Raw genomic sequence first — 25,946 nt, forward strand, 5'->3', positions numbered from 1 at the left:
ACAGCCTGGGAGCAGGAGACACTACCTCGTTTTCATTTGAGAGAAGTACAGCTGGGGTCAAGAATGTCTTTGGATGGCATCATGCCAATCAATGGTGGTATGGAGTTGCTGCTGGGATTGGGATTTTTATTTAGGGTTTGGGGCAGACCTGTCTGTGTTACAGTATGTCTCAGGAAATTCTTGGCATGTTTAGCAGCATTACAGCAGTAGTGGGAACAGATGAGGCAGAGAGAGAGGGAAAACAGGATTGTGTGCTCTGCAGCATGGCTGGTTGTGGATGTGGCCACGCTGCCTTCACAGCAACCCTGAAGGCATTCTTTCCTACAGATGAGCTGCCCAACCTAGGGATGTCACATGGCTTGACCACAGCCAGTGTGATTCTTGTAGTGGCTCCAGGATTTTAATCTAGACTGATTTTACTAGGAATTCATACTCTTAGCTACCATATAATTTTAAACCATATTACATAGATGCCTATGTAACTACATATGTATGCTGGTAATGTGCTTTTTAAATTAGAGACAAGGCCAATGCCAACTCCTGTGGTGCAAACATCCTAAGAGGAATGAAATAGTTAGCTAAAACTCCCACATTTCTGGCCATGACAGGGCAGATGGCTCAAGGGCATGGAACTCAAGCACCCAGACTTTAGGTCAAGGGATACAGATTCGAGTAGTGATACGCAAGTGTCACTGGTGAGTCACATGTCACATTTACTTTCCTTGGATGCTGCCAGAATACTCTGGCTCTTTGGCTTGGAGTTAATTTTGTGGGCTTCTGCTGAGTCCCCAGATCTGAAAACAGGAAACATGGGATAGTTTTCTGTGCTTTAGACTGCTTGGATCTAGACTCCCTGGTTTTCCTCTACTTGTGCTGTGACTTTGCATGTCTCTGAAACCTTTCTGCCTCAGTTTCCTCCTATGTACAGTGATTAGGGTTGTGATTGTCACATGAGTGGGTGTAGGGGAAGCCCTGGGACTAGTGCTGGGCTCACAAATGAAGCCATCCCTTAGGGGAAGATCCTGTGGAAACGTCTAGCATGTAGTGGTGCCCTGCCCTAGAAGACGTGTGGATTTCTGGGCAGAGCACACATCCAAAGATGGAAGGGAATTGAGGGGCCCACTCTTGCCCAATACCTGCTACATTCCAGGTGCACCCTGAAGAAGTGATGCAGTGTCACCTGAAAGAGCTAAGTTATGCCTTTCAGTTCCATTCCCTCCTAATCCCAAGACACAGGTGCGAGGGGACCTTGCCTTGTCCAGTGTAGCGCTAGAATCTGGGCCTCAACAGAGTTTGCTTTGATTATGTCTGTCTGTCTACATGACAGTCATGGATGATACCATCCCTAGTGCCCCTGTGAGTCTGCATTGATAGGAAGGTGAGAGAGAGCCGGGTGGGCAGCCAGCAGCTTATGATTCTGTCAGCTGACAGGCATTCTTGGAAAACACTAATATAGCATGGCTATAAAAAGATGAAGGTACACTGCTCTGAGAACTGTGAGCCAGTCGGGAGTGCCACTGTGGCTGAGTGACAAAGTGGGGAAGCAAACTGCATAACTGGAAAACTAGGGACGGTAAAGGCTAAGCAGAGATGCTGACAAGCCCAAGACCAGACAACCAGGCCTGAATTAGAAGTTGGCCAGCAGAGAAAACACTAAGTTACGAAGCTCCCTAATGGATTCCAGTGAGTTGTTCTGGGAAGTGTGAAAGGGATCCTAGGGACCATGAGCCTGGTCTGCTCTGCCCTGCTCACTAGCACTGCAGAGCTGAAGTGGAGAGCTGGGAGGCTGCCTCTTTGACCTAGGGACTTCCTTTCTAACTGTCACTGTTCTTTTCCCTACCTAGCCTGTGGTTCAGAGCTTCAAGGTAGAGTACCCGGAGGTGTTGCTGTCCTGCATGGCTTCTGCTGAAGGCAAAGCAAGGGCCTTTTCTGACTTTGGATTGGAGGTAATCATACTGTAACCCCTGTGGCATGGTGCTTTTGCCTCACTGGCCTCTGCCTATAGCTCTAAAGTCATCATCTTAACTCAATTGTTGGTGCTATATGTGTGGTCTGGCATCCAGAAATTGGGTAAAAAGCTGCACAGATACTTAGAAAATGACAGAGGGGACCTTGGGGACCTGCCAGACTGCTGTCCTCACTAGGCAATGTTCTTGTGTGGGATAGAGACCTTGCAGGTGAGGAGGGAGAGGCAAGATAGGAAAAAGGCTATATATGCGTGCACCCCACAAACAGAAGCAGAACCCTGGGGCTTGAAGAAAATCTAGAAGGATCTCGCATCACCAACTTTAAAAAAACTATATATGTGTATGTATATACACACACGTATGTGTGTGTTTATGTAATTTGTGTGTATATGGAAGTCAGAGAACAACTTTTGGGAATGGGTTCTAGATTCTACCACATGGGTCTCAGTGATTAAACTCAGTGCAAGTGCCTTTACCTGCTGAGCCCTCTCAGCGCCCCACTCACTAACTCCTGACATTGAGGAGTGCCAAGCCCCTTCTTACAGACCATGGCTATGGACAGAGCATCCTGGGCAGTGGAAGCTGCTCCTTGAGCTCTCCAGACCTGCCACCAGCCACCAGCAGAGAAGGAACATGCTCCGGGGTATGCATTCTTTTCAGCATGACGTTTTACTTTCGGTGGTGACGCAAAGCCATGGTTTCCTGGAGCTGCTGTGACCACTCTCTAGCTCTGGAGCAGTTAGGTCTCTTGGCGCTGCTTCCCAGCATTCCACCTCCCAGCGTCCAAGTGCTTCCTGCCCAGATGACTGTCTGGCGCTCAGAAGTTCAGGAGCATGGCTTCAGTGTATGGCTGTTGAAGCATTATGCCCAATACCCATAATTTACCATGTGAAAAACCTCAGCCTCAGAACTTATGCCTCTCAGGTGAATTTTGCTTTTGGAAATTCATAAATGTCTGTGTAACTTTGAGAGTTTTTAAAGTAGCATGGCTTTGTGACAGACTTCATCTTCTCCGATATGGGAAGTCCTTGTGGACTTCCACCGAGTCCTTGCCAGCTTCATGCTGTTACTCTGTTGCTCACCATGTTAGCTACAAACAGGGATGGGGTGTCTGAACCCGACCCGTACAGATTCTCTGAGTTAGCTTTCTAATGTGGATGTGCATCAGAAGAAATGTAGAGCCGAACCTATTCTCTGGGATTCGCTCCGTGGACGTGATGGATATGGGAAGGACTTTCCAACTGCCCCTTTGGGGTGATCAGGTGATGTGTGTATGTGCGTGTGGTTTCAGGAGCGCGTGAGGGCCCAGCCACAGCAGGTGGGATTTCTTTAGGAGCTGGTTCCCACTTTGACCAGTAATAGTCAGAAGTTTGAATTTTTCTTTTCTTGAGACAGGATCTCTGTGTAGTTTTGGCTTGTCCCAGATTCAGATTTTTGCCTGTTCTCGGGTTAAAGGTGTGTTTTACAACACCCTGTCAACTTTGAATTTCTTCATCATTGAGTTTTCTTTCTACTTGGCATGCCCAGCTTAATTTCTGAGTTAAGCCCTGCCTCTGTAACATCCATCTTTTCCATGTATACCTGAAACCCTAATGAAGTCCAGGCCTGCCATGCCTAGAACTGTGTGAGCAGGGAAGCCTTCCTCACCGGCCCCTTCCTGTTACCTGTTTCCAGTGTCATTTGCCCATACCCTGCTAGAGTTATTGCCTGGACCCAGTTAGTCCTGAGTTTGATGAGTGCAGCACATAGGATCTGCTGCAAAGGGTCACGTTGTGGACTCGCCCTGCACCTCCTGTTACTTACCAGCTGTGTGGCCGTAGGCAAACAGTACCAGCCTCCTGTGCCTCAGTTTCTCCCTCAGTGAAATGCGATGGCTAGGAGGCTTTAGTGAGATGGTATTTGTGTGGCGACCATCCCGGTGTGATGCACAGCTGTCTCCAGCTGTGCAGGTCAGACTAGTTGGCCATCCCCTCCCAATGGTCTGGCTACTCTTCATTTCCTTTTTGGTACATCCTTCCTGCACCCTAACCCAGGATGAAAATCAGACCAGGACACATTACCAGTGAAAGTGTTTTTAATAGTTAAATTATTTAAATAGACTTTTCAATTTCCATGGGAAATCATAATTGTATCATTTTTGCAAGAGCAGGAATAAAAAGAGTGCACACACCCCTTAGAGGGAACGAAGAGCTAGCACTGCACGCTGTCACCAGTCACTGCTGGAAGGGAGAGGAGCCTCCACGAGGCCTTGACCCACAGGGAGAACACAGTATAAACGCAGCACGCACACTCTACTCTGGTTGGAAGCTAAACAGAAACCTGCCAGCATTGGCCGGACATGTGGAGGGCTAGGAACTGGAGAACAATTTGAAGAAGCAGCCCCCTGTGTCAAAGGTGAGGGCAATGCAGGACTCGGGTGGAGTGGTCGAGCACAGAACAGGTGCGGGTGTGGTTTCTGGGCTCGTACTTTGCTTTTGGGTGCTGTGTTCAAACGAGGAAGGGGAGGGTGGTGAAGGTGGCAACAAAGTAACACTGAGCTGGCACGTAGCCGCCACCTCACCTCTGTTCTCCTGTTAGAGGGAGAACAATTGCGCCCTGAGAAGCAGTGAAAGATCTGGGCACAGACAGGAAGGATGCTGGTCAAGTTTATCATTTTCCAAATGTGTTCTTAGAAATTATAAAAATAGTATTTCCCCCTCCCATCAAAACTAACAATTTTTTTTTGCTAATTTTCCTTTATGGGTAACTATGCCTGTGTTTGCAGGTAGAAGGCAAGGCCACACCCTTTCCCCAAATCTGAGGCCTACACATAACATCCCCAGGTCACAGGGACCCTCTCTGAGACAGCCTCCGGCACCTGGGCCAGGTGAGTAGGCCATATAGTCTGGGTGTCTTCTAGCCCTAGCCACTGCTGAGCTCCCAAGAATTTATAGGAGCTGCCTCTGAAGGGAGAGAAACTTCATACGACATTTGACACAGCCTGGGGTGGGAGTGATGCCTTCTGACGTCTTGTTCTGTTTCCATTTGTTTACTTGGGAAGTGGGATCTTAGAAAGAGAGGGACCAGCATGGCGCCTGTGTCTACTTAATTGGAATGTGTAATATCCCAAAGAACACACCCCCTGGCTGTGCCTAGGAAAACCAAAAACTGCCAAGTGTGAAATGAGGGGAACAGACCCTGCAGGGAGAGGCTCCACGGCATGAACACACACGTACACCAGTACGCACACTGACATACGTACAGCATAGAGGAGCAGAAATGCCCTGCTGCGCACAGCTATTTCCTAATATAGAGAATTTACAAAATATAGAATTTGGTATAGATTTCCAAGGTTTCAATAATACAAAATAAAGAATACAAAAAGACAAGTTGGGGTTCCCACCTCCCTACCCCAGTGGTATCCTCATTTGCTTGTGTGTCTCTTACACGCATACAACTAGCATAGTCTAAAGAAGGGCACAGAAAACTTGTTTTGTTTTATTTAATAAATATTTTCTTTTGCTCAGAGCCACCACTTCTTGCTTGGTGTCCTCTTGCTTCCCCCTCATCAACAATCCTGTTTCCCTTACAGGGCACTGTCTGTGTGTGGAGGTGCGGACAGAGGATGGCACAGGCCACACCTCTCCAATTCCTGCATTCCTGCCCCCCAAACACCATCAGGGGCATGGCTTCTCCACAGTGGAAAAGCAGACCCTAGAGATCCCTGGATGCCCCCAGGTCAGCTTCGAGCCTGCCTACCTACCTATCATGGCCAAGGCCTCTCCTCAGGCCAGCCACCAAGTGCCATGCTGCGCCACCAACGAAGGCTCCAGTGGCACCCCCACCATGCAGCAGCAGCACCTGTCAGAAAACTCAAGGCTCAACTCAAGCGGAATCTTCTGCCAAGGGAAACATCTTTGGTCAGCTTGGTGCTCGCAGGACACTGGCACCCTGGATCTTGGCCAAAGGCCATGCCCACCAGAAAAGGCAGAAGTTGCTTCTGAGTCAAAGTGGAAATTTTACCAGCACAGCTGTGAGGCTGGAGCACAGGCCCCATCTGCTCACGGTGCAAAAGAAGCTGTCCCATTCCTCTGAAGGCCAGGCTGCTGGCACCTCGAGCTGGCATCTGCTAACTGAGGGGAGGCCCTCCATTGAGGAAGTAGGTCATCATCTCACCCTTGCCCTTGACCTTGACCACACCCCGGCACTCCAGCTGGTATGTGTTGGCGGCCAGCACCTGGTACATATCTGTAGTGACCTGAGGATCAGAGGGAGGGAGAGGACAGGCTATCAGTGACCTTACCCATGAGCTGCTGTGGGCACATCTACCTCTGTGTGCCTATGCCATGCTGCTGTCTTGACTTGAGAGTGGGGAAGGCCATCTACCACTGGCTCTTGGGGACAGGGAGGGGCTCATCCATGGAACCTACTTAGAAACAGAGTGGTGGTAGTTGTGGTCAGCACTTCCCTGTGCTGAGCACTGTGACAAGCACCTATGTGGGCCACTTAAGGTGCTACGTGGAGCACAGGCTTGGGTCCATAAACTCTGTGGCTTCCAGAGGAGCACTGTCCCATGGAACTCGGCAAACAGATACTGCCAATAGCCGAGGGAAGGACTTGGGTCTTTCCTAGATAGAGTATGGCTCCATGATGGAGGGATGGCAAGGCCTGGCACCTTGGACAGCACCCAACAATTCAGTTGGGCAGGGCAGACAAATGAGAGGACATTCAAATTCAAACAGTGTAATACAGCAAAAATACCTTGGAAATGGTACAATTAGCACTTGTAAGAACAGGCCAGGGAAGCTGACTTCCCACAGTGCACTGGGACCTTCAGATGTGTGGCAGTACATCTTGTATGGGAATGGAACAAGAACCACAAGTCTGCAGGAATTGAAGGAAGGGACTGTAGAGCTGTGGGCCCAGGGTTATGAACATGAACATGCAAAGGATGGAGAAAGGGAAGGTAATTCCCATTCCCCTTGGATGCTGGCGCCATATAGACCCCGTCCTCAACAGGCCTGGAAAACTGCAAGCCCTGCTGGGTGACCTTCCCCTACAGTTGTCTGCTCTCCTGTACAGCTGGCTGAGGAGGCCCAGGCTTCCCATTGGCACTCTTAGGTCTGTCTGCCCCACTGTGCTCTGCAGAGGGGGCTGCACAGGCCCTGGGCTCTGTCCAGGGTACTGAAAGTCTGACCCATCCCTGTTTGTCAGCCCCGACAGCCACATCACCCTGGGATCAGAAGAGAAACTCTGAGCTGTGTGTGGCCTGCAGTGAAAAGCTCCTGGTGACAGAGGCCCTTCAAGTGCATGCTGTGAGTGGTGGCTGTGCTTGGACTCACCTGGATGCGGTCAGGTACCCCAGTGCTGTCCATACGGCTGGCCACATTTACTGTATTTCCCCAGATGTCATACTGAGGCTTGCGGGCCCCAATGACCCCAGCCACTACGGGTCCGATGTTGAGCCCTGTGTTGACAGAAACCAGCCATACTCGTTAGCTGAAGACCCACACATACCTGGCTTGCCTTTGCTAGCATCCACCTCTTGGCACGTGGCAGGTACTCCTGACCCCTGTTGGCCTGAAGCCAAGCTTAATCCCCCAGTCTCGCACTTCTCTGCACAATCCATTCTTGTTAGCGCAAGAAAGCAGGGATCTGTGCACTGTGTCTTTACTCCACCCTTCCAAGCCCACTGCCATGTGTACCCTCTTCAAGGTCTCCAGTGGTGTCCAACATAGTCCAATACCTTCTCCTTTTAAACATACGATATTCATGTTGTCTGGGAGCGTATGGCACATGCACGTGAGGGTGCCTGCAGAGGATGCTGGAGTTAAGGGTGGCTCACTGGACTTGGCTTTGGTTCCCAGCACCTAAGCACTTTGGAAGTCGTCTCTCCAGCTGTCCAATGCCTTTTCTTAATCTTCCCTCTTGATCTATTTTCAGCAGCAACTCAAAAAACCACAGCAAACTCACTCTGTCTCCCTTCCTAAACCATTGATGTTCTTGAGGCCTTGCTCCTAACCCATTTCCCTGTCCTAGTCTTGTCTCTTTCTCTAGTCCTATCATGTGACTTTTTAACCCCACAGGCTATTTCTATGCTAGTGTGACCACCTTGCTGACCACATTGAGCTTGGTGGCATGGCCTTTGGAATAGAAGCCATCTAAGACTACTTAGCTGCCTGCTTGTAGAGTCTGTCATACCATCCCCAGTCTGGTCAGTCCAGTTGTTGAGACAATTTACAGAAGGGGAATGGGATGAGTGGAACAACATTACATGAAACCACGGACAGAGTTAACACAGACACAGGCTGTGTGCTGACTACAGCAGCTGCCTGGCCTTCAGCAGCCAAGTCCAATCCACAAAGCACTGTGCCCAGAGGGCAAAGTAAACAACCTCTTCAGGGATAGCCCGATTCCCGACACTTGGGCCAGAACAAAATATCTCCTGGGACATTAATGATCACAATATTGGTTTTTAGTGATGCAATATTTCAGTTTAATGTGCTAATTTTGAGAACTGAAATGCCAGTATTTTTGTGAATTACTGTTACTTAAAAAAATTGACATCTGAATCATTTATGACTTGAGACACTCAGGGAGTTGATAATGCATGAAACTTTTGACCAAAACAAAGATCTGCTCTTTAGAAAGCATTTCCACTGCTACAAATCTCAAGAGAAGGGAGGACTGCCTCAACTGAGCTCCCTTTGCAGAATGAACTGGCAAACACACTGCAAAACAGTCCCGTGCCCTCCGGGAGTGGCACGCTCAGAACTGCAGTTCTAGAAGTGTTTTGTGGATGGAGCAGGAGGCCTGTGTGAATACAAAGATGGCTGTAGGTTTTCCCTGCACTGTTCGCTCAATTCTTCTGCAGAGCTGAAACTCAAATAAAATGGTTGGAATTGATGATAGGGGTTAGCCAGGAAAGAGGCTTTCTACTAAGTCTGATGACCTGAGTTCAGTCTCCAGGACCTACATGGCAGAAGTTGTCCTCTGACCTCCACATGCATGTGTGTGTATACACACACACACACACACACAAACGTAAGCTCCCTTAAAGCCCTCCCACAAGACATTTGCCAAAGATGGAGCCCAAAGGTATAACTCAGTAGAGCACTTGTCTGAAGAATGTGAGGCCCCGGGTTTAATCCTCAGATGCAGTCAAGTGAAGACACACAAGCTTAACAGCACATCACACCCTCCCTAGTGCCTGTCCCAGCGTGTGTGGACTACACAGCTTTCAGAGTAGTTGACTGGCCCACACCGAGAACTCAGAAGTAACCAACCCACTCACTGTACGATAGGGGCTAGAGAAAGATCACTGGCTGGTCTTCCGGAGAACCGGAGTTCAATTCCCAGTACCCACTTGTAACTCCAGTTCCAGGGGACTGACAGCCTCTTCTGGACTCTGCAGGTACCAGGCACATACTTGGTACACAAACATACCATGACAAGACCCTTGTGCACAAGAGGTCCTTAAGCTTACACTGATTTAAAAGGCCAAAACATGCCAGAGATGGTAGCTCACATCTATAACCACAACACTTGGGAGGATGAGGTAGGAAGGCTGTAGAGAGTTTCTGTCTTAAAACGCCGAAATAAAATCATCGGCCAAAGGTATTCCACTTTTGCCATCAGAGTATATGTTCAATATACTTATAAATTTGCAAATATGCTAACAACATGCATTTGGTTTGACTGCTTTTCATTTTTTCTGCCATGAGACAGACATGGATATGGGATGGAGCATGGGAGAGCCCACAAAGCGCCCCCCCCCCCAGCTGGCCCCTCACCAATCTTCATCTGGAAGTTGTTGAAGGAGTGCTCATTGATGTACTTCATCTGGTCCATCAGCTTCATGGCGAAGTCTGCGAGAGCTTTGATGTGGGTCTTGCCGGCCTTGTCATAGGTGGAGTCGTTGAGGCCAGAGGCAGCCATGTAGGTGCTACCTATGGTCTTGATCTTTTCCAGCTGCTTGAACCGATCCTCACTGATGATCTAGACAGAAGGGGTTCAGACCCGAGTCACCCTCTCATGCTGGGGCCAAGTGGAAGTAAACACGGTAGCCTGGTTCTGTGAGTCCCCTCCTTACACAGCCAGATCATCAGTTCAAGTGCGCTCCTCCACACTGCTCCACTAGACAGGGCCTCTGGCCAGAGGACAAGGTCACTAATCACTACCAGGTCTCATGCCCTTGACAAGAAAGTTATGTGTCCCTTACTCATGAAAATCTCCCCTAACTTTAGTGTCCCTTTTTCTATTTCCGGGCTTCTGGAAACCTAACTAATGACTTGAATGCCCTGGGGCAGCATCCCTCCTCTGCTCCTGACATGATGGAACCCTCCCTGTTGGCCTGCACATAGGACGTGCTCTGCAAGGATTTAACGAATAAATTAAGCAATGGCTTATTCTTCTGCCTGCCTTCTTCCTTTGCCCAGGTCCCTCCTGCTCCCAAAACCCTTCACAGATACTGGGACATCTCTGCCCTGGGACCACTTGGGACTCAAGTTCAAAGAGAAGGGCAGAAACCCCAGCTCCCACACATCCACACATGACCTTAGTCAGGACAAGTAAGGTGTGAGGCTTTGGTTGTCTCACTGTAATCTATGCCAGGAGCCATAATGGCACCTGGGACACAGCCAGGCTCCTGCCATCAGAGCCTCTGCCAGATGGAGAAAGGGGGCAGCAGGGACATGTTGGGGCCTCGGGAGCACCTCATCAAAGTCTGCGATGATCTCATTGAGCAGCCGCAGGCACTCAACGCCCTCGTTGTTGGCCTCCAGCTCCACATAGAACTCAGAGAAGTTGGCGATAGAGGCGAACATGACAGCCACACACTCGCAGGACTGGTAGTATAGCTCATCGTTGCGCCGCTCGCGGGCCAGGAAGTGGGCAGCCACGTCCTTGGGCAGAATGTTGTGCAGCAGGCGCCGGTTATAGGCCTGCAGCTCCTCCATCTCCTCCTTCTCCTCTGTGGCCTGGGGATAGAAGACTCGGTGAGAGGGGACAGAAACGGCCCTAAGCACTTGTTGCCAACTGGTAAGTGCCGGCTGTCTCTGCTTCCGCGTGTTCTCCAAACAATCCCACTGCCTCTGGCTAACAAAACACGTGGAAGAAGGGAGCAAAGAGTCTGCAGGTCTCCCCAAGACTGGAGCTGGAAGCTGAGGAGGAGCCATAATCCAAGTCCACACTCCAAACAGCACCTCCACCACACCCTAACCCTGTTTTTTCAAGATTAGAAAACGCAATCAGAAAAAGTTTGCCAGAACGGCTCTACTAGACTGGTCCCTCAGGAACATGGCTCAGGTCCTGCCCATATCTACTTCCCATTAGAGGAGACTTGCTTTGAAGCCAGCTAAGGCCAACCACCCAGGAGGAAAGGTATCAGCCAGGGTGGGTTGGGGGCATCACCTCACTGACTTTGGTTTCCCCCAATTTGGGTCCTGGGTCTGCACAGACAAATTTGAGCTCTTGCATGAAGGTAATGCTGGCCCACATGAGGCTGAAGTAGAGAGGCGGTCATACACAGAGGTATATAACCTCAGGTAAGGAGACTGACCAGAGTGGCACGTATGGATTACAGAGTGGTGTCAGCTGTATCCTCCATCCTGATGGCAGACAAAATGGTCCCCTTCCTGGGAGTGGCTATGGGGGTTGGCAAGCAGAGAGAGCATCAATAGCAGAGATGTTTTAAAAGACCCACCCAGTGTCTCTGGGGCTTTCCAACACAAAAAGGTGTTTCAGTGCAAACAGATTCTCTAGCTGGGTCATGACTGGATCTCAGGGTCCTGGTCTTCCCTGTGGACAGTGGCTGTCCAAGAGAAGGATCTTCTCAAGGCTACAGGACCCAAAGCCAGAGGGCATGGAGAGTCCCAAGGCAGGCCTGAGAACCCCAGGTAAGAAGATCTCATCTCCACAGCTGGGTGAGTTTTAGAACCCCTGGAAATGTGGCTGGGAGAACACAGGCTACACTGAGACCCAGGGATCTCTGCACACCTCCATCCTTTCTCTGCCACCCTGCACTCCAGGTAAGTCCAATGGTTTGCACCGACATCCTGCCTAGCCTTTGCCCTGGGGACTTAATGTTCCTATGAGATGGGCACTTGGACCACTGTCTCTCCCCATGAACAGCAGCCACCTGTGCCTGCCTCTGAGTCAGTTCTCAGCACACGCCCTCCTCCTAGGACGGCAGACAGGTGCAAAGGCACAGGGCAGTGAGGGGGGAGCATGACCGTCGCATCTTCCTTGTCAGGTCTGCTGCTGGCATGTTTCTGTTGTTATTTGTCGGCTGCTGTCCTCCCAGCTCCCCAAAGCCCAGAAGAATAGGAGATGGAAAGACCTGCTGGCATCATAAGCCTGCTGGTCAGCTTCAGGGGAAAGCAAACATCGGCTTGTGACAGGGTCAAGCCACCCACATAAGCAGGGGACACTGGAGTCAATGCCCTCCATCCCAGTGCATAGCTCTCAGAACCTGGGGAAGTCTGTGGAGGTAGGAGGTGGGGGAACGAAGGACAAGGGCAGAGGGGGAGCTTGAGGGGAGCAGGGACTATTTCTACCAAGTCATCAGTTACTAGGAATGATAGGGGGGTTCTTGCTCCAGGATAGCACTGGCGAGCAGAGCAGGGAGGCCTAAAAAAAGTCAGAGGCACTAGATCAAAGGGGTTCTGGAAGGAGCACATGATTTAAACATTATAAACAATTGAAGTGGTGCACACACAGCAGTAACATGCACACGGAGGTTCTGTGTCTCCTTAGAAGCGGTGTACACACGGCAGTATACATGCACACAGAGGTTCTGTGTCTCCATAGAAGCAGTGTTCACAGCAATATACATGCACACAGAGGTTCTGTGTCTCCATAGAAGCAGTGTTCACAGCAATATACATGCACACAGAGGTTCTCTGTCTCCATATCCATGGATACACATCTAGCTGTATTCCCAGAGGACTGGATGAGCCACTGAGTACTCAGATCTGTTTCTAAGCACGATTCTCCACCAGGTAGAATCAGAAATCCTTGAACGGGTTGCTGAGTCCTGGCCTAAACCCAGAAAAATACTGAAAAAGCTGAGGCACTGTGCTGTGCCAGGAGGGAAGGGGGTGCTCAAAGGATGGTGGAAAAGTGTCCCATGGCAGCCACCAGCCAAACCTACAGTGATGTGAGCATGAAAATAACTAGCAAGGGGCAGATTATGACTTAAGGAACTGGGGACCGGTGATAACATAGATCAGTAAATGAAGAAGCAGATTAATGGCCGGGGACGACTCCTTAGAGTGCACTGCCACCTAGAAGGAAGGACAAACTCAGAGCATCATCACAGCTGGTATCGCTCCTGCGGGGGCGGGGGGAAGCAGCTGGAGAACAGATCCTGTTGTGTAGTGCTGGCTCATTTGGTACGTGCTATAGAGACCAGGCTGGCCTCAAACCTGCAGCCATTCTCCTGTCTCTGCCTCCCAAGTACTGGGATTATAGGCATGGGCCAAGCTACTAGCTGGCATCTCTGTGCGAGACACAAGAAAGAATCAACAGATGCAGAGGCTGAAGATCAGAAAACTGTTGCAACATTATACTGAAAGGCATGCTGAGGGCAACTCTAGTAGGTGATCAGGGTCAACACGGTGGTGGGAGGAGGGAGTCAGCTGCCTGGCTCTAGGCACTGACCGTGCCCAGCACCTCTCCCCCTGGTCTCCGCCAGGAATGCATGGTCCAAGTATGCATGAGGACACAGACTGGCAAGATCTTTATGACTGGTTAAGACTCAAAGATGAGAAGACAGGAGACCTGATGAGTGAGTCCAGAGGGCTCGAACCAGAATCAGGAGAGCTGGCAAAACATGATGTGGCCAGAGTGCCATGGTGAGTTTCTACAGGGAGTGGGGCAGGGGGCAGTGCGGTGCCTTGAAAGACATCCAGTGCTGATGTATGTGTGTCAGAAAGTAGGGGTGGGGTACAAAACCAAACTAGAAGAGCAGGACTGCTGGACCTCAGTATGTAGTTCTTGAAGCATTTCTGTAGATGAGAGATTTTTGTTTTTTGAGACAGGGTTTCTCTGTAGCTTTGGGGCCTGTCCTGGAACTAGCTCTTGTAGACTAGGCTGGCCTCGAACTCACAGAGATTTGCCTGCCCCTGCCTCCCGAGTGCTGGGGTTAAAGGTGTGCGCCATCACCACCCAGGAAAGGGAGATTATTTTTAAAACTTGCCCAGGGCTGGGGAGAAACCCCAGTCCTAAAGTGTTTGCCTTGCAACCACAATGACTTGAGTTCAGTCCCCACAGCCTGTGTGTTTTTGTTGTTTGTTTCACTGGTTGTTTTTAAAGCCAGGCATGGTGGGATTAGTTTAGGATCCTGGCACCCCCAGGTGAAGATAAGCAGATCTCTGGGACTTGCTGGTCCTCGTGCACTCACGTACATTCGTGCATCCGCATACACACTTGCATCCATCCGCGTGTATCAGAAAACACAAACTCACAACAAGCCAAACACAGATAGAAATATGAGAAGGGCACCAGGGGTGTGGGACTCCAGGGAGGATACCAAAGGGAAAGATAACCTACTGTTCCTACGGCCTGGTGGGACAGAGCAGAAGGACACTAGTGACAAAGGAGGACGAGCTTAAAATGGCTTTAGCTTAGAGAAGGGCCTCTGGCCAAAGCGACAGAAGTCTTGTCCCTCTCCCCAACACAGTCCCCCTTGCTACAAGAGAGACAGGGATCGCCACTCAGCCCAGGAGTCAGACCACTGGAGCTGGGAGGCCTCGGCTCTCACAGGAACATTGTTTCCCAGCCTTTCTGGATCCCAGGGCCTTCACTGGCTGCAGCTGCGCCACCCAGCAGAGGCTAGCGACAGGCTACCTCTTCTTAAAACCTCCATGACACAGCTGAGGCGCACAGTGGTGACCATCTTGGGAGCAGCACCCTGGGGAGCCACGGAGGAAGACAGAGGTGGAGGTGTGAGCACAAAATGGAAGGGCATGGGGCTCTAGGTCCCACAAAACCTGCTCAACTCTGGGAACTTCTCAGAGAAGAGGGATGCCAGTTGGTACCTCAGCTCACTGACAGCCAGGACTTTAGGAGGGGCATTCCCCAGGGAAAACAGATCCTAGGTCCTCTCAGTCACAGGGCACTTCCACCGAGGACCTCAGACCTGACAGCCGGATCCCATGCAGTATACCCCACAGAAGGGACAACCAGATGGCCAGCTACACACAGCATCCAACCAAAAGCGGGGTCTCCTACCCAGTCAGCAATCTTGAGTTTCGATATTAAGAAGTCTGAGACAGAAGGGGCCTGCCATGGTCCAGAAATAGGAGAGATGTAGAGGCTGGACTTGGGCTAAGCCATGGGAGGGGCCGGACGCAAAGGTCAAGGCAGCAGACCTGAGCAGAAGTCATCTTTCTCTGGGATGCTCTTAGACGCTCCCTCCTGGCTTTTTTAAGATGGTCCATCAAATAACAAGGCTGTCACTGGCACCTAGAGCCCTCACCTGACCTCTAGGTAGCCCTTCTTCCAGGTGACCATAATCCCTGGGTGAGGCTGGAGATCAGGAAGCAGACCTGCCAGCACAGGGCAGTCAGACAGGATGAGGCCAAACAAAGCAGGGTACCAAGTTCCAAGGAGTACACTGAGGCCAGCTGCATCCCCATGCAGCTCTAGTCCAGGGTCACCCACCTGCAGTTTCCACAGGAAGTCAAGGCGAGCGGTGGACTCCACCTGCTGGGCATGAAGATACAGAGCCAGCACGAAGACAGAGATGACGATGGGTGTCACCACCTTCAGCGCCACCTTGGTCGCATGCTCAGGGCTGTCAAGAAGAAGTAGGCAGGCTTGTGCTCACCCTGGTACTTCAGTGGGCTCTGAGGACTCCCCAGCCTTCTTCCTCCCACAAGAGTTCCGGGCCTTCCCCCAGCTCCTCCCCTCCTGTGCAAGCTCATGCCTTATAGTCTTGTCACTGGGTGAGCTCTCAGCTGTCCCACAGAGCAGCAGCAGCAGGGCAGAGTCAAGGCAATCAAGGCCAGCCTGATGGGGAAGTCAAGCCTGTAATCTTACCCTCATTGGTAAAATGGGGTGATGCCCCCATTTCCAGACTTTAGTGAGGAGAAAGATGCTGTACAGCATGCTCCATGAGGTGCCAGGCATGGAGCAGACCTCCCCAAGTGGAGGCTGGCACTGGATAGCCATGTTCCTGCTCATCTGGTGCACGCTCAGAGAGTTCTCGTTCCAAACCTGCTCCGCGTGCAGCACACAGCCCAAACCCTGAATGCTGGGACTGACTCCTGCCCACCCCTCCTGGATATAGGGCCAGCCTCCTAACCTGTACCGGGAAGGAAGCAGGCTCTATCCCTAGTTCTATGATAGAGGATTGAGCTCTGGGATTCTGAGTGGAAGCTGGAAGCTTTAAAGCAATCTTTGGGGGCTCGTCTTAGGTCAGATGAAACTATCATGGAACCTTTAGAGCACCTCGCAGTATGGAGATCAAAACAGTCCAGGGACTGCCTGACTACAGGCCTGGCTGCCCCTGGATCAAGGGCCTCCTTGCCTGCTCCAGCTACCTCCTCCACTGCTCCTGATCACGAGGCCCCTCCTACCTGGGAGGCTGGGGCCCTATCACAGAAGGGTGTCCACTCACCACTGGGAAGTCCCGTTGTTGCTGAAGTCTCTGTGAAGAAAAGTTGGGGAGACTGCTCAGCCTCCAGGCCCCCCGGCCCCCAGCCTCTGCTGTGTTCCCAAAGCTCTGCTCTGTTGCCCTAGTTACTACAGCGCTTGGCCCTCCTCAGCCAAGGGCACTCTGAGCAGTACAACTGCAGAAAGCTCATCTTAGCCAGCGTCTGGTCACCCTGACCAAGGTTGCTCAGTTCTTAACCAAGACCCTGTCTGTCTCCCTCCCATATCCACCCGCCTGTCTCAGGCCTCCCTGTGCTACCATTCGGAGGGAAGGCACCTGTGGAGATGGAGGGGAACCCTGCCCCTGCGCCTTCCCAGATGGCCACTGCTGGCCACACAGAGCTACTAGGCCTTGAAATAAGGGAAGAGCAAATTAAAGGAAGTTGTATAAGTAAATATACTCTAACTATATCAGGAGAAAGGTAAAATAGTTTTCTAATAATTAACAATTGGTTACATCTTTGAAAGATGGTATTTTGGATATAGTGGCTATATAAAATTGCTATTAATATTAATTGCACCTTCTGGGTGGTGATGGCACATGTCTTTAATTCCAGCACTCGGGAGGCAGAGGCAGGCAGATCTCTGTGAGTTCAGCCTGGTCTACAAGATCTAGTTCCAGTACAGGCTCCAAAGCTACAGAGAAACCCTGTCTCAAAAAAAAAAAAAAATTAATTGCACCCTTGGTCTGAGGCATTGCTCAGTGGCAGTGCGGTACAGACAAGCTTCCATCCCCAGCACCATAATAAAAAGCTACTGTACTTTCTTGCCTTCTAAATTACAGCTACTGGAAAAAAATTTAAATTACACACATGGCTTGCATTATGTATTTACTGTGTAGCACTGCCTAGAGTCAAACCAGAGTCACTGGACAATAAAGGCCTCCACTGTCTACTTCTACCACCAACAGAGGGAGAGAAGAGGGGAGGGGGAGGAGGAGGGGAAAAGGAGGAGAAGGGGGAGGGAAACAAAAAGAAGCCAGTATGCTGGCTCCAAAGCTGGGCGCGTTGGCTCCTAGCCAGGTGGAGGCAGGAAGATTGAGTTCAAAGCCAACTTCAAGTACCCATTCCTCGTGGCAATGCCTTCCTGTCATCTGCCCACACAGCCACCAGAAGTTCCTGTCTGACTCTGACATCCAGCCTCAACTTCCTCGCATGTTGCTCTTGTGGCAAGACAAGGGCATTTCTGCTGGATCACCTGTTCTGCCCTGCCCATCTCCACCTGGATCTGCTCCTCGCAGGCCCTCAGAATGAAAGAACAGCTGAGCAGATGAGCAGACGAATCCCTTGCCTTCCCTAGCCCCAGTAGAAGCTGGCTGTGCCCTACGACTGAGGTGAGCACTGGCTAGCCAACTAGAGACAGAGAGGGAATGGGGTCTGGCCACCTGTGGTATCCCCAACATGGGAAGAGGAAGGGGAACACAAGACCCTAGGACCCTGTGTGCTTTGCTCTAGTACCCAGGCCTGGGGCTAAGAAAGACACCTTCCTTGCAGGTGCCCTGTGCTGCCAGGACCCAGGCTCCTGCCATCCGTGCCACCCTGGACGCTCCCCAGATCCCGCAGAGGACCGAAGAAGGTGCTGCATACATGGCATTGGCGGTGACCAGAAGGTCAGCGTTGTCAAAGAGGGTGACGCCGGGCACCTCGACAATGAGCACATAGATGAACTCGATGGCCAGCATGAGCACCAGCTTCCCGATGCAGCTGATCTGCAGGAACACGGAGCAGGCCAGCAGGCTGAGCAGCACACTGTAGGTGAAGTACTGGAGAGAGAGGGCCTGTCAGATCCCATGAGGCCCTGGGCCTCACTGGCCCCTCCCCACTTTCACCTGACCTGGGGGTGGGGCTGATGGAAGGCAGCCAGCAGGGGAGACAAAAGGCCCAGAGCCTGTCTAGGGAACTGGAGGTGGACTCCGGGATGAAGTGGACCCAGAAGTTGGTACAGATCAACTGTCAGTCGGTCAGCAGATCCCCTGGCATAGCTCCAAGCTCAGGCTGACCTGACTCGCCCTCTCTAAGCCTCAGTTTCCCCGTCAGTAAAGCTCCCTTTCATATATGTCCATCCATGAACACCGATGGTGCTATGCCTGGCACCATCAGCAACTGCAGGGAACAAGGGCCCCACCCTGAGCTACGGTTCGAACAAGGACAGTTCTAAAACCCATAAGGACTTTCAGAACTCCCCCAGCTGACGGGACACCTGAACTAGCCTGCCTAATGACATGCCAGATGGTAAGTGCCACCTTCACTCCACTTCCTGCGACTGTTCACACACGTGCCTGCAGAGACAGTGCTGTCTGGCCATCACGTTCTGCCCAGCCTCCTCTGTGGGCATGTGTGAAGCAAACTCCTAAAATCTGAGAGCGTCTGCAGGCCCAATACACTGGCTCTAAATGAGGCTTCCCCAGAGAGACCACCAGGCCCTGCACTATGACCCTGGAGCCTATCTCTGTCCTCTGCTGGCGGAGGGGCTGAGCCAGCTGATCTCAGGGCCCTCGTGGATCTTTCATCTCCTGGTGCCAGTTCCAGACTTCAGCATCTGTTCTTTGGCTCTTTACATCCGGGACCATTATTTCTGAGTTTTCTCCACCCTCACTGTTTCAACGGCATCTCTGCCTCTGGGCTGCAGCCGGCTAGTAGGGACTAGCTGTGGGCAGCCCCGGGCTTTCAAGAGTCAACCAAGGTACTGTAAGGGAGGTCCCTGGTGATTAAAGTCAGCACCAGCATCAGAAAGGAGAAGACAGGAGAGCCTGCCCAGATAATTCAGTACTAGAGTCCCATCTACCCGTCCCGTAGAGGGAAGGCCCTTACCATCCAGCCAGTACCTGGTACAGGATAGGTACTGCCTACACCTCAGCTATGCCGTGAACACTGGCTTTGTAATAAGGAGGCTCCTGGGGCTTGGAAGGGACTGGGAGAAGGAGCCTTTGTGGCCACCACCTTGCCAGATCTGTGGGGCCAAGTGGGGAAGGGCAGGAACATCTGCCTCTGCCGCCATCCCCACACCCTGCCCCCGTCTCTCGAACCTCTGGGAAGTTGCAGTTGGGCTGGGGGCTGCCACAGAAGCCCTGCTCGTCACCCAGGCTGTAGTTGAAGGCCGACTCCATCACGTGGCACGCGTTGACCTGGTTCACCGTGATGTTGTACTCCGTTGCCAGGCAGCCCACCAGGTTCTTAGAGTTGCACATGAACTAGGGTGGGGAAGAGGAGATTGAGGTTGGTCAGCCCCTGCAAGCCAGGCTAGGGAGGTCCATCCCACACGATGGTGGGCAGTACGAGTCCACCCTGTCTTTGAAGCATGGCTGTACACACACCAGGAACAAAAGAGGCACCTGAAGGACACCTTGCTCTGGCTACAGACATGGCACACCCATGTACTTCCAAAGGCGGTGCCTTGTAATCCATGCTGGGGACATCCCCTGTACTCTTTCTAGTTTGAAAACAAGGAACTGAAAGCCTGTGTGAGATGCTAACAACAGTCAAATTAGACCGCAGCCTGAGACGGGACATGAACTTCCAGGGAAATGCTTCCCCTGGTCAGCCACGGGGCTCCACTGGTTTGAACCCACAGAGCTAGGGAGGCAGCTGGAGGCTACGGAGGTACCCACCATGTTGACAAAAGCCGAGAGGAACACCAGGGTGATGGTGAACACCCCGACCAGGGTGCTGTTTGCCTTGGATCGCACGATCTTCCTGGAGAGTGTCTGCAGGGGAGTGGGAAAGAGCTGGGGCAGGAAGGGGGAAGACACAAAGCAGAATTCAGTCAGTACTCTTCAGACAGACATGGAGCTCAGCGGCCACACCCTCTCCAGACTTTCCTGAGCTCCTCTAGGGTTGCACAGCTCCGGCCTCACAGTACTGCCTGCTGCTTCAGCCCACCAGAGGCAGAGCCTCAGCCCTGGCCAGGGGGACTGGCAATGGCAGCCCACAGGTGACAGAGGCAGGATGAAGGAAATGATGCTATCCTGACCAGATAGGAAATGGCAGGAAAGCCTGTCACCTGCAGTGGGAACCTGGGCCTTGGGCTCTAAGCAGGGAGGAACACTGGGTGTTTGAGGAGTCAGGGTGGGGGAGGCCCTCCTCGGAGGCTTCTTGGAAGGGATGGAGAGTCAGAGAGGCCCCTCGGAGGAGGAGAGGGGCCTGGAAACAGGAGGGCATTGGGCGAGCATTTTCTTCAGCACGAAGGTTCCATGGAGCCGCCTTTTGGCTTACCCGGATCCTCCTATATCCTCCCTAGTGAGACAAGCCATACATCTGCTCCCAGACCCTCTGTGTTTTTAGCAACGAAATGACAGCCTGCTAAGCCCGTCCTGTCACCAAATCTGACACACTTCACTGGCGTCATATACCACACCCTCCTCATCTGTTACACAACCTAGACTGACAAAGATGTTGACGGAGCAAAGCAGGGGACCTGGGCTTCTACAGTTCTACCGCCTCAGCTTGTGCCGGTGAGGCCAATCTGCCACTGAGAGTAACCTCGGAAACCCCCAAGGACAGAGGGTGGTGGGGGTCGAGGGGCATGGGAAAGGAGGCAAGAAGCCTATTCTCTGGGCTGGTCTGTCCTCTGTGACCCTGAGCAAGCCACACCACTTCTCTGAAGGATATGTCTGTCTGTCGTCCGTCTGTCCGTGCACCTTAATTCTTTTGGTTAAGGAAAGTAGGCATCCACAGGTCCTCAGCATCCCTGCACATTTCAGCAGAGTATGCCAGGCCCCCAGCTCTATCTATCTGTTACCTAACACTGAGGGCTGGTAAGTTGACATCAGAAGCTACCTCTCCCGTTCCCCCAAAACAGAAAAGAAAACAAACAGATAAGTTAGTTTTCATGAATGAAAAGATGAGGGGACATCAGAGCACCCACGCGCTGCTGCAGGAATGGCCAGATAAAGCTCCTGCTGTGAGCGGGCTGCAGAGGTATCTTAAAAATTAAGGGCAAATTATATTCAGCAGTTCCGGCCCTGGGTTTATACACAGAATTACTGGAAGTAGGGACTTGAGCAGATCTTTGAACATCCAAGTCCATGGCAGCATTGCTCCTAATTGTGGAGATGGAAAAGTACTCAGATGTCCATCAAGTGATAAGCAAAATACACTGCAGCCACACAGTGCATGTACTGAGCCACAAGAAGGAACGACCTGAGGGCGCTATGATGTAGGGGAGCCTTGGAACCATTATGCTAAGTGAAGGAAGCCAGTCTCAAAAGGCAATGTATTGTACGAGTCAACTCCTTTGTATGCGGTATGGAGAGCATGCAAATTCAGTGGACTAGTGGTTATCAGGGACTATGGCGGGACGGGCACAAGGAAGAAAACAAATATGAGGCTTCTTTTATAATGATGTCCGCATTCCAGAATCGGTACCCATAGTTGCATACACGAATACACCCAAGACTCGTGGATTACAAATCCGTCCACCTTTATACAGGTACAATGTATGGAATGTGACTTGGCATCTTCCTACAGCTTTCATTTTTCAAAGCCTTGTTCCATCTCCTCAGCAGCCCTATAATCCTGGGGACACTGTTAACTTCTCTGAGCTTTGGTTTCCTTATCAGCAAATGGGGACTGCTGTCTCACAGAGCGGTCCCGGAGGCTCATTTGAAAACGCTCTGTTCGCTGTTCCGTGTGTTTGAATGGGAAATGTCCCTCACAGGCTCTCGCATTTGAGCACTAGGTTCCTGGGTGGTGGCTCTGTTTGGAAATGCAATGGAGCTGTGGGGCAATGAGGAAGGTGGGGGTAGTCTGCTTCAGCCACCCCCAGTCCCAGCCCCATCTCCTGAACCTCAGGGAAGTGACAGTTGGGCTAGGGACCATGTGGAAGTCCTAAGCGTTTCCCAGGCTGTAGTTAGCTCTCTAATGCCTTGATGAACCCCACGACAAAGAGCAACCTGGGGAGGAAAGGGCTCATTTTACAGCTTGTAGTTCATTGCTGATGGAAGTTAAGGAACTCGCTGGAGACAGGAACCTGGACATGGAAATTGGTGCAGAGGCCATGGCAGAGAGCTGCTACTGGCTTGCTCTCCACGGCATCCTCAGCCTGCTTCCCTATACCATCCAGGACAACCTGCCCACAGCAGTGGGCTGGGTACTCACTCCCACATCAATCATTAATCAATAAATTGCTCCATGGGCTGGCCTACAGGAAATATTTTTCTCAACTGTGGTTCTTCTCCCCAGATAACTAGCTTGTATCGTGTTGATTAAAAAAAAAAAAAAAAAAAAAAAAACTAAACAAGACCCAGCTGCATAGCTGAGTGTGCTCACTGGCTCCTGTGCCCTGCTGGAAGATGCCAGCCTCCTGCATGAGGCTGTGCTGAGCTGCCACAGGAAGGCATGACAATTGGAGTGGGAGAAAGGGAGCTGCCATTCTTTCCCACTGGTAGGGACAGGCCTGGGCTACTTCCTAAGACAATAAGGTTACTACGGAGACATTGATGGAGCAGCTGGAATGGGCACAGAAGGGAGTGGCTGTACCCAAGACACGTGGGTAAGTGTGCTGTCACTGGAGGTACCAAGATCCACTGGCTTATCTTATGCGGAGACCAGAGAAGGGATTTTGACCTCAGCAAGATGGCAGGACTCCCACTGCTTAGGGCCCTCCACACTGAGATTCTCTGAGTCTGGGATAGTGTGTGATAGTGGAGAGGGGCCTAGTGTTTCTTTCGAAGAAGAAGAGTACCAGAAATGCCAAGAGGGGCAGGAAGGCTCCATGTTGATTCGCCCTCTATGATAGTGGCAGCAGAAAACAGACTCGATGAGGCATACTAGGGGCTGTGGGGGCTCCGAAAGAAGCTGACACACTGAGAAGTGAGACCAGGCCTGGGGACAAGATGAAGAGCCCAGCACTGAATCAACCTTCCCAAGAAGTTTAGATGTCTGTGCACAGCACCAGATAGGCAATGGGAAGGTGAACTGGGCCTGAGGCTGAAGGTCAGCCAGAATCCTTCGTACAGGGAAGGGAAACCCTGGCACCCAGGGAAAGGGATCCATTGACCCATCCTGTCCTCAGGCATCTCTTGGCAAAGAGGACAAAGGATGGACACATTAACAAAGGAAGCCTGGGCGTTTGTGGGAGATAGCGAAGCAAATGAAGTAGAGCGGCCTGGCTGCGGCTCACTAGAGCCTGTGCCAGAGAAACTGAGGAATTACCACATCTGAACCCCGGCCCGCTCAAAAGCTGGAATACGACGGGGGAGATTTAGGCATCCTTTTAAAAAGGGAATGCTTTCCAAAGGTAAGCAGAATGACCAGGAGCGTCACAGTCCAGCCAGCTCTGGTCAATACCACACAAGGTGATACGGTAACAGTTACTCCTTCCAACTCCAATCAGCATTCCAGGGACTCAGTGATAAGACAGTCTGCACTCTGGGGGAAGCATTTACTATTCCCTGCTATGTATCTGCCCAAAGGTAAGCATTCCTTTACACCATTGTTCTGAGACAGGATCTCACATAGCTCAAGCTAGTCTCAAACTCACTACGTAACCAAGGATGGCTTTGAACCCGATTCTCTTGCCTTCACCTGACATAACAGGAATGCACCACCAAACCTGGTTACCTCTTACACGTCGTAATGCACAGTCAGGTTTTAGTGCACAGCATAAAGGAGGGAAGAGGAATTAAGTGGAAATAGTTTGTAATGGCAATGTTGGCTTCTGCTTTGCAGAGTAGGAACAAATGAGGAAAATCTGGCTGACCAGAGGAAGCGGGGAAGGAGGCAGTGGGAACAAGGGTAAGGATTCCTGTCTACCTAACATGTGATCGCTAACCTGGAGCAGCAGGTTCCAGAGCTGACAATATGTGGGGTTTTCTCAACACAGATGCAAAGGAACTGAGTTCAGTTCCCAACACCCACATCAGGCAACTCACAACCATGTATAACTCCAGCTTCAGGGAATTCACTGCCCTCCGAAGGCACACAGACACACACACACACACACACACACACACACACACACCACATACACAATTTAAAAGGTAAGCCTTTTCTTAAAAGGATATATTCGCTTTAGGATTTAGAAAAGATAACTTAAGAGTGTTTTAGCTATGGTATGCTTTAAACAATTGTGTTTATTTTTGAAGACAAGTTATCACCATGTAGCTCAGGCTAGCCTTGAACTCTCTGTTATCCCTATAAAGCTCAGACTAGCTTTGAACTCTATCTTCCTGCCTCAGCCTTCTGAGTGCTGGCATTACAGACTTGTGCTAGAATGCTCTATCTGTTGTAATGTTTTTATTGTAGTGAAAATACCACATAAAGCTTGCCATTTCCGTCATTTTGATGTGGCACCCATTACAGGCACAACACTGTGTAGCCATCGCTGCTACCTATTGCCAAAATTCCTTCACCACTGCACACAGAAACATTACCCACTAAGCAACACCTCCCCATTCTGCCTGTGTGAGTCACCTCTAGTCTACTTTCTGTCCTATAATAGAAAATTCCATATTTGAAATCATACAGTATGTGACCAGAGTCGCCTGGCTTCTTTCGCTCGGCAGTGTCTCTAAGGTCCGCCCGCACTGCGTGTGGCGGGACACTGCTCTCCCAGGCACCCAAACACTAGTCTATCACAGGTACGTTGCCACTGTTTTATTTTTTGCCATCTGATGATGGACACTGAGCTGCTCTCACCTTTGGTTACTGCAACAATTTGGTGTCTTATTATGATGTCCATGGATGAAGAAAGTGAATTTATTTCCCTTTCTGCCTATTTTTTATGTATTTCTTTCACTGTCTATTAGGGCCCAACAGGCTTAGCGGTCTTGACAACCACAAGGCCAGAGCAGGAGGTGACTGAACACAGAGCAGGAGGGTCCCAGCCTGGAGGAAGGAGAGCCGGTGCTCGCCTTTCACTGCCGTGAGCCACCCACCATCCTCTCACGTGGCCCACGCTCAAGAGACTGACCTCTAACCCACACACATAATTCCTCAGGTCCTTACCAGACCTGACACTCCACCAAGACTTTTGACTGTGGGGCAACTAAGCAAATAGATTAAGGAAGGGTGGAGAGTCCTTGACTCCCTACTGATGGAAATGAGGGAAGGGGGACAAAGGATTTCAGGGCAAGGGAAACACACCTAGATAATTTCTAAGACACACATATGGCCCGGGGCCAAGTGCTGCCTAGAGATACAGCTTAGACAGGGGCCTGGCGTGCCCAAGAGGAATGGAAGATAGAATATACAACAGGAAGCCATGCTCCTTGGTGTCCCCGTGTGGCTCTTCTAAAACTCTGCCTCTCTGGGGCCATATCCATCGTGTGCATGCTAGGCTCACCCCTAATCTCAGAGAATGGCCCCAGAGCACCTGGGGCCACTGAAGGCTATGTCTAGTCTA

At 51.1% G+C, this 25,946-nt stretch overlaps 2 protein-coding genes and 1 long non-coding RNA gene across 4 annotated transcripts in view; 2 read left to right on the forward strand and 1 right to left on the reverse strand.

Annotated features, from left to right (window-relative positions):
• The window catches only part of Sec22a (SEC22 homolog A, vesicle trafficking protein), a 74,195-nt gene extending 63,835 nt beyond the window's left edge, over positions 1 to 10,360 (forward strand). Inside the window, exons 7-9 of one of the 2 annotated variants that reach the window (XR_006020892.1) lie at positions 1,845 to 4,361; positions 4,732 to 4,833; positions 5,539 to 10,360. The gene's annotated coding sequence lies outside the window, so the exon portion shown is untranslated. The remainder of the gene's footprint in view (positions 1 to 1,844; positions 4,362 to 4,731; positions 4,834 to 5,538) is intronic. The other variant, XR_005287093.2, reaches the window with a different exon arrangement.
• The window catches only part of Adcy5 (adenylate cyclase 5), a 149,758-nt gene continuing 127,835 nt past the window's right edge, over positions 4,024 to 25,946 (reverse strand). The window contains exons 13-21 of the mRNA XM_038344334.1: positions 20,212 to 20,328; positions 19,630 to 19,794; positions 18,191 to 18,366; positions 16,570 to 16,599; positions 15,612 to 15,744; positions 10,661 to 10,924; positions 9,740 to 9,944; positions 7,289 to 7,413; positions 4,024 to 6,204 (exon numbers count right to left, since the gene is read on the reverse strand). Of these exons, the coding sequence (XP_038200262.1) occupies positions 6,076 to 6,204; positions 7,289 to 7,413; positions 9,740 to 9,944; positions 10,661 to 10,924; positions 15,612 to 15,744; positions 16,570 to 16,599; positions 18,191 to 18,366; positions 19,630 to 19,794; positions 20,212 to 20,328 (1,344 nt within the window). The 3' untranslated portion in view covers positions 4,024 to 6,075. The remainder of the gene's footprint in view (positions 6,205 to 7,288; positions 7,414 to 9,739; positions 9,945 to 10,660; positions 10,925 to 15,611; positions 15,745 to 16,569; positions 16,600 to 18,190; positions 18,367 to 19,629; positions 19,795 to 20,211; positions 20,329 to 25,946) is intronic.
• LOC119824193 lies at positions 13,561 to 20,113 on the forward strand. Its single transcript, XR_005287094.1, has 4 exons — positions 13,561 to 13,801; positions 15,627 to 15,757; positions 17,710 to 17,937; positions 18,098 to 20,113. It is a non-coding gene; the product is annotated as an uncharacterized LOC119824193 (long non-coding RNA).

The sequence above is a fragment of the Arvicola amphibius genome, chromosome 10, assembly GCF_903992535.2.
Source record: "Arvicola amphibius chromosome 10, mArvAmp1.2, whole genome shotgun sequence".
Classification (NCBI taxonomy): Eukaryota; Metazoa; Chordata; class Mammalia; order Rodentia; family Cricetidae; genus Arvicola; species Arvicola amphibius.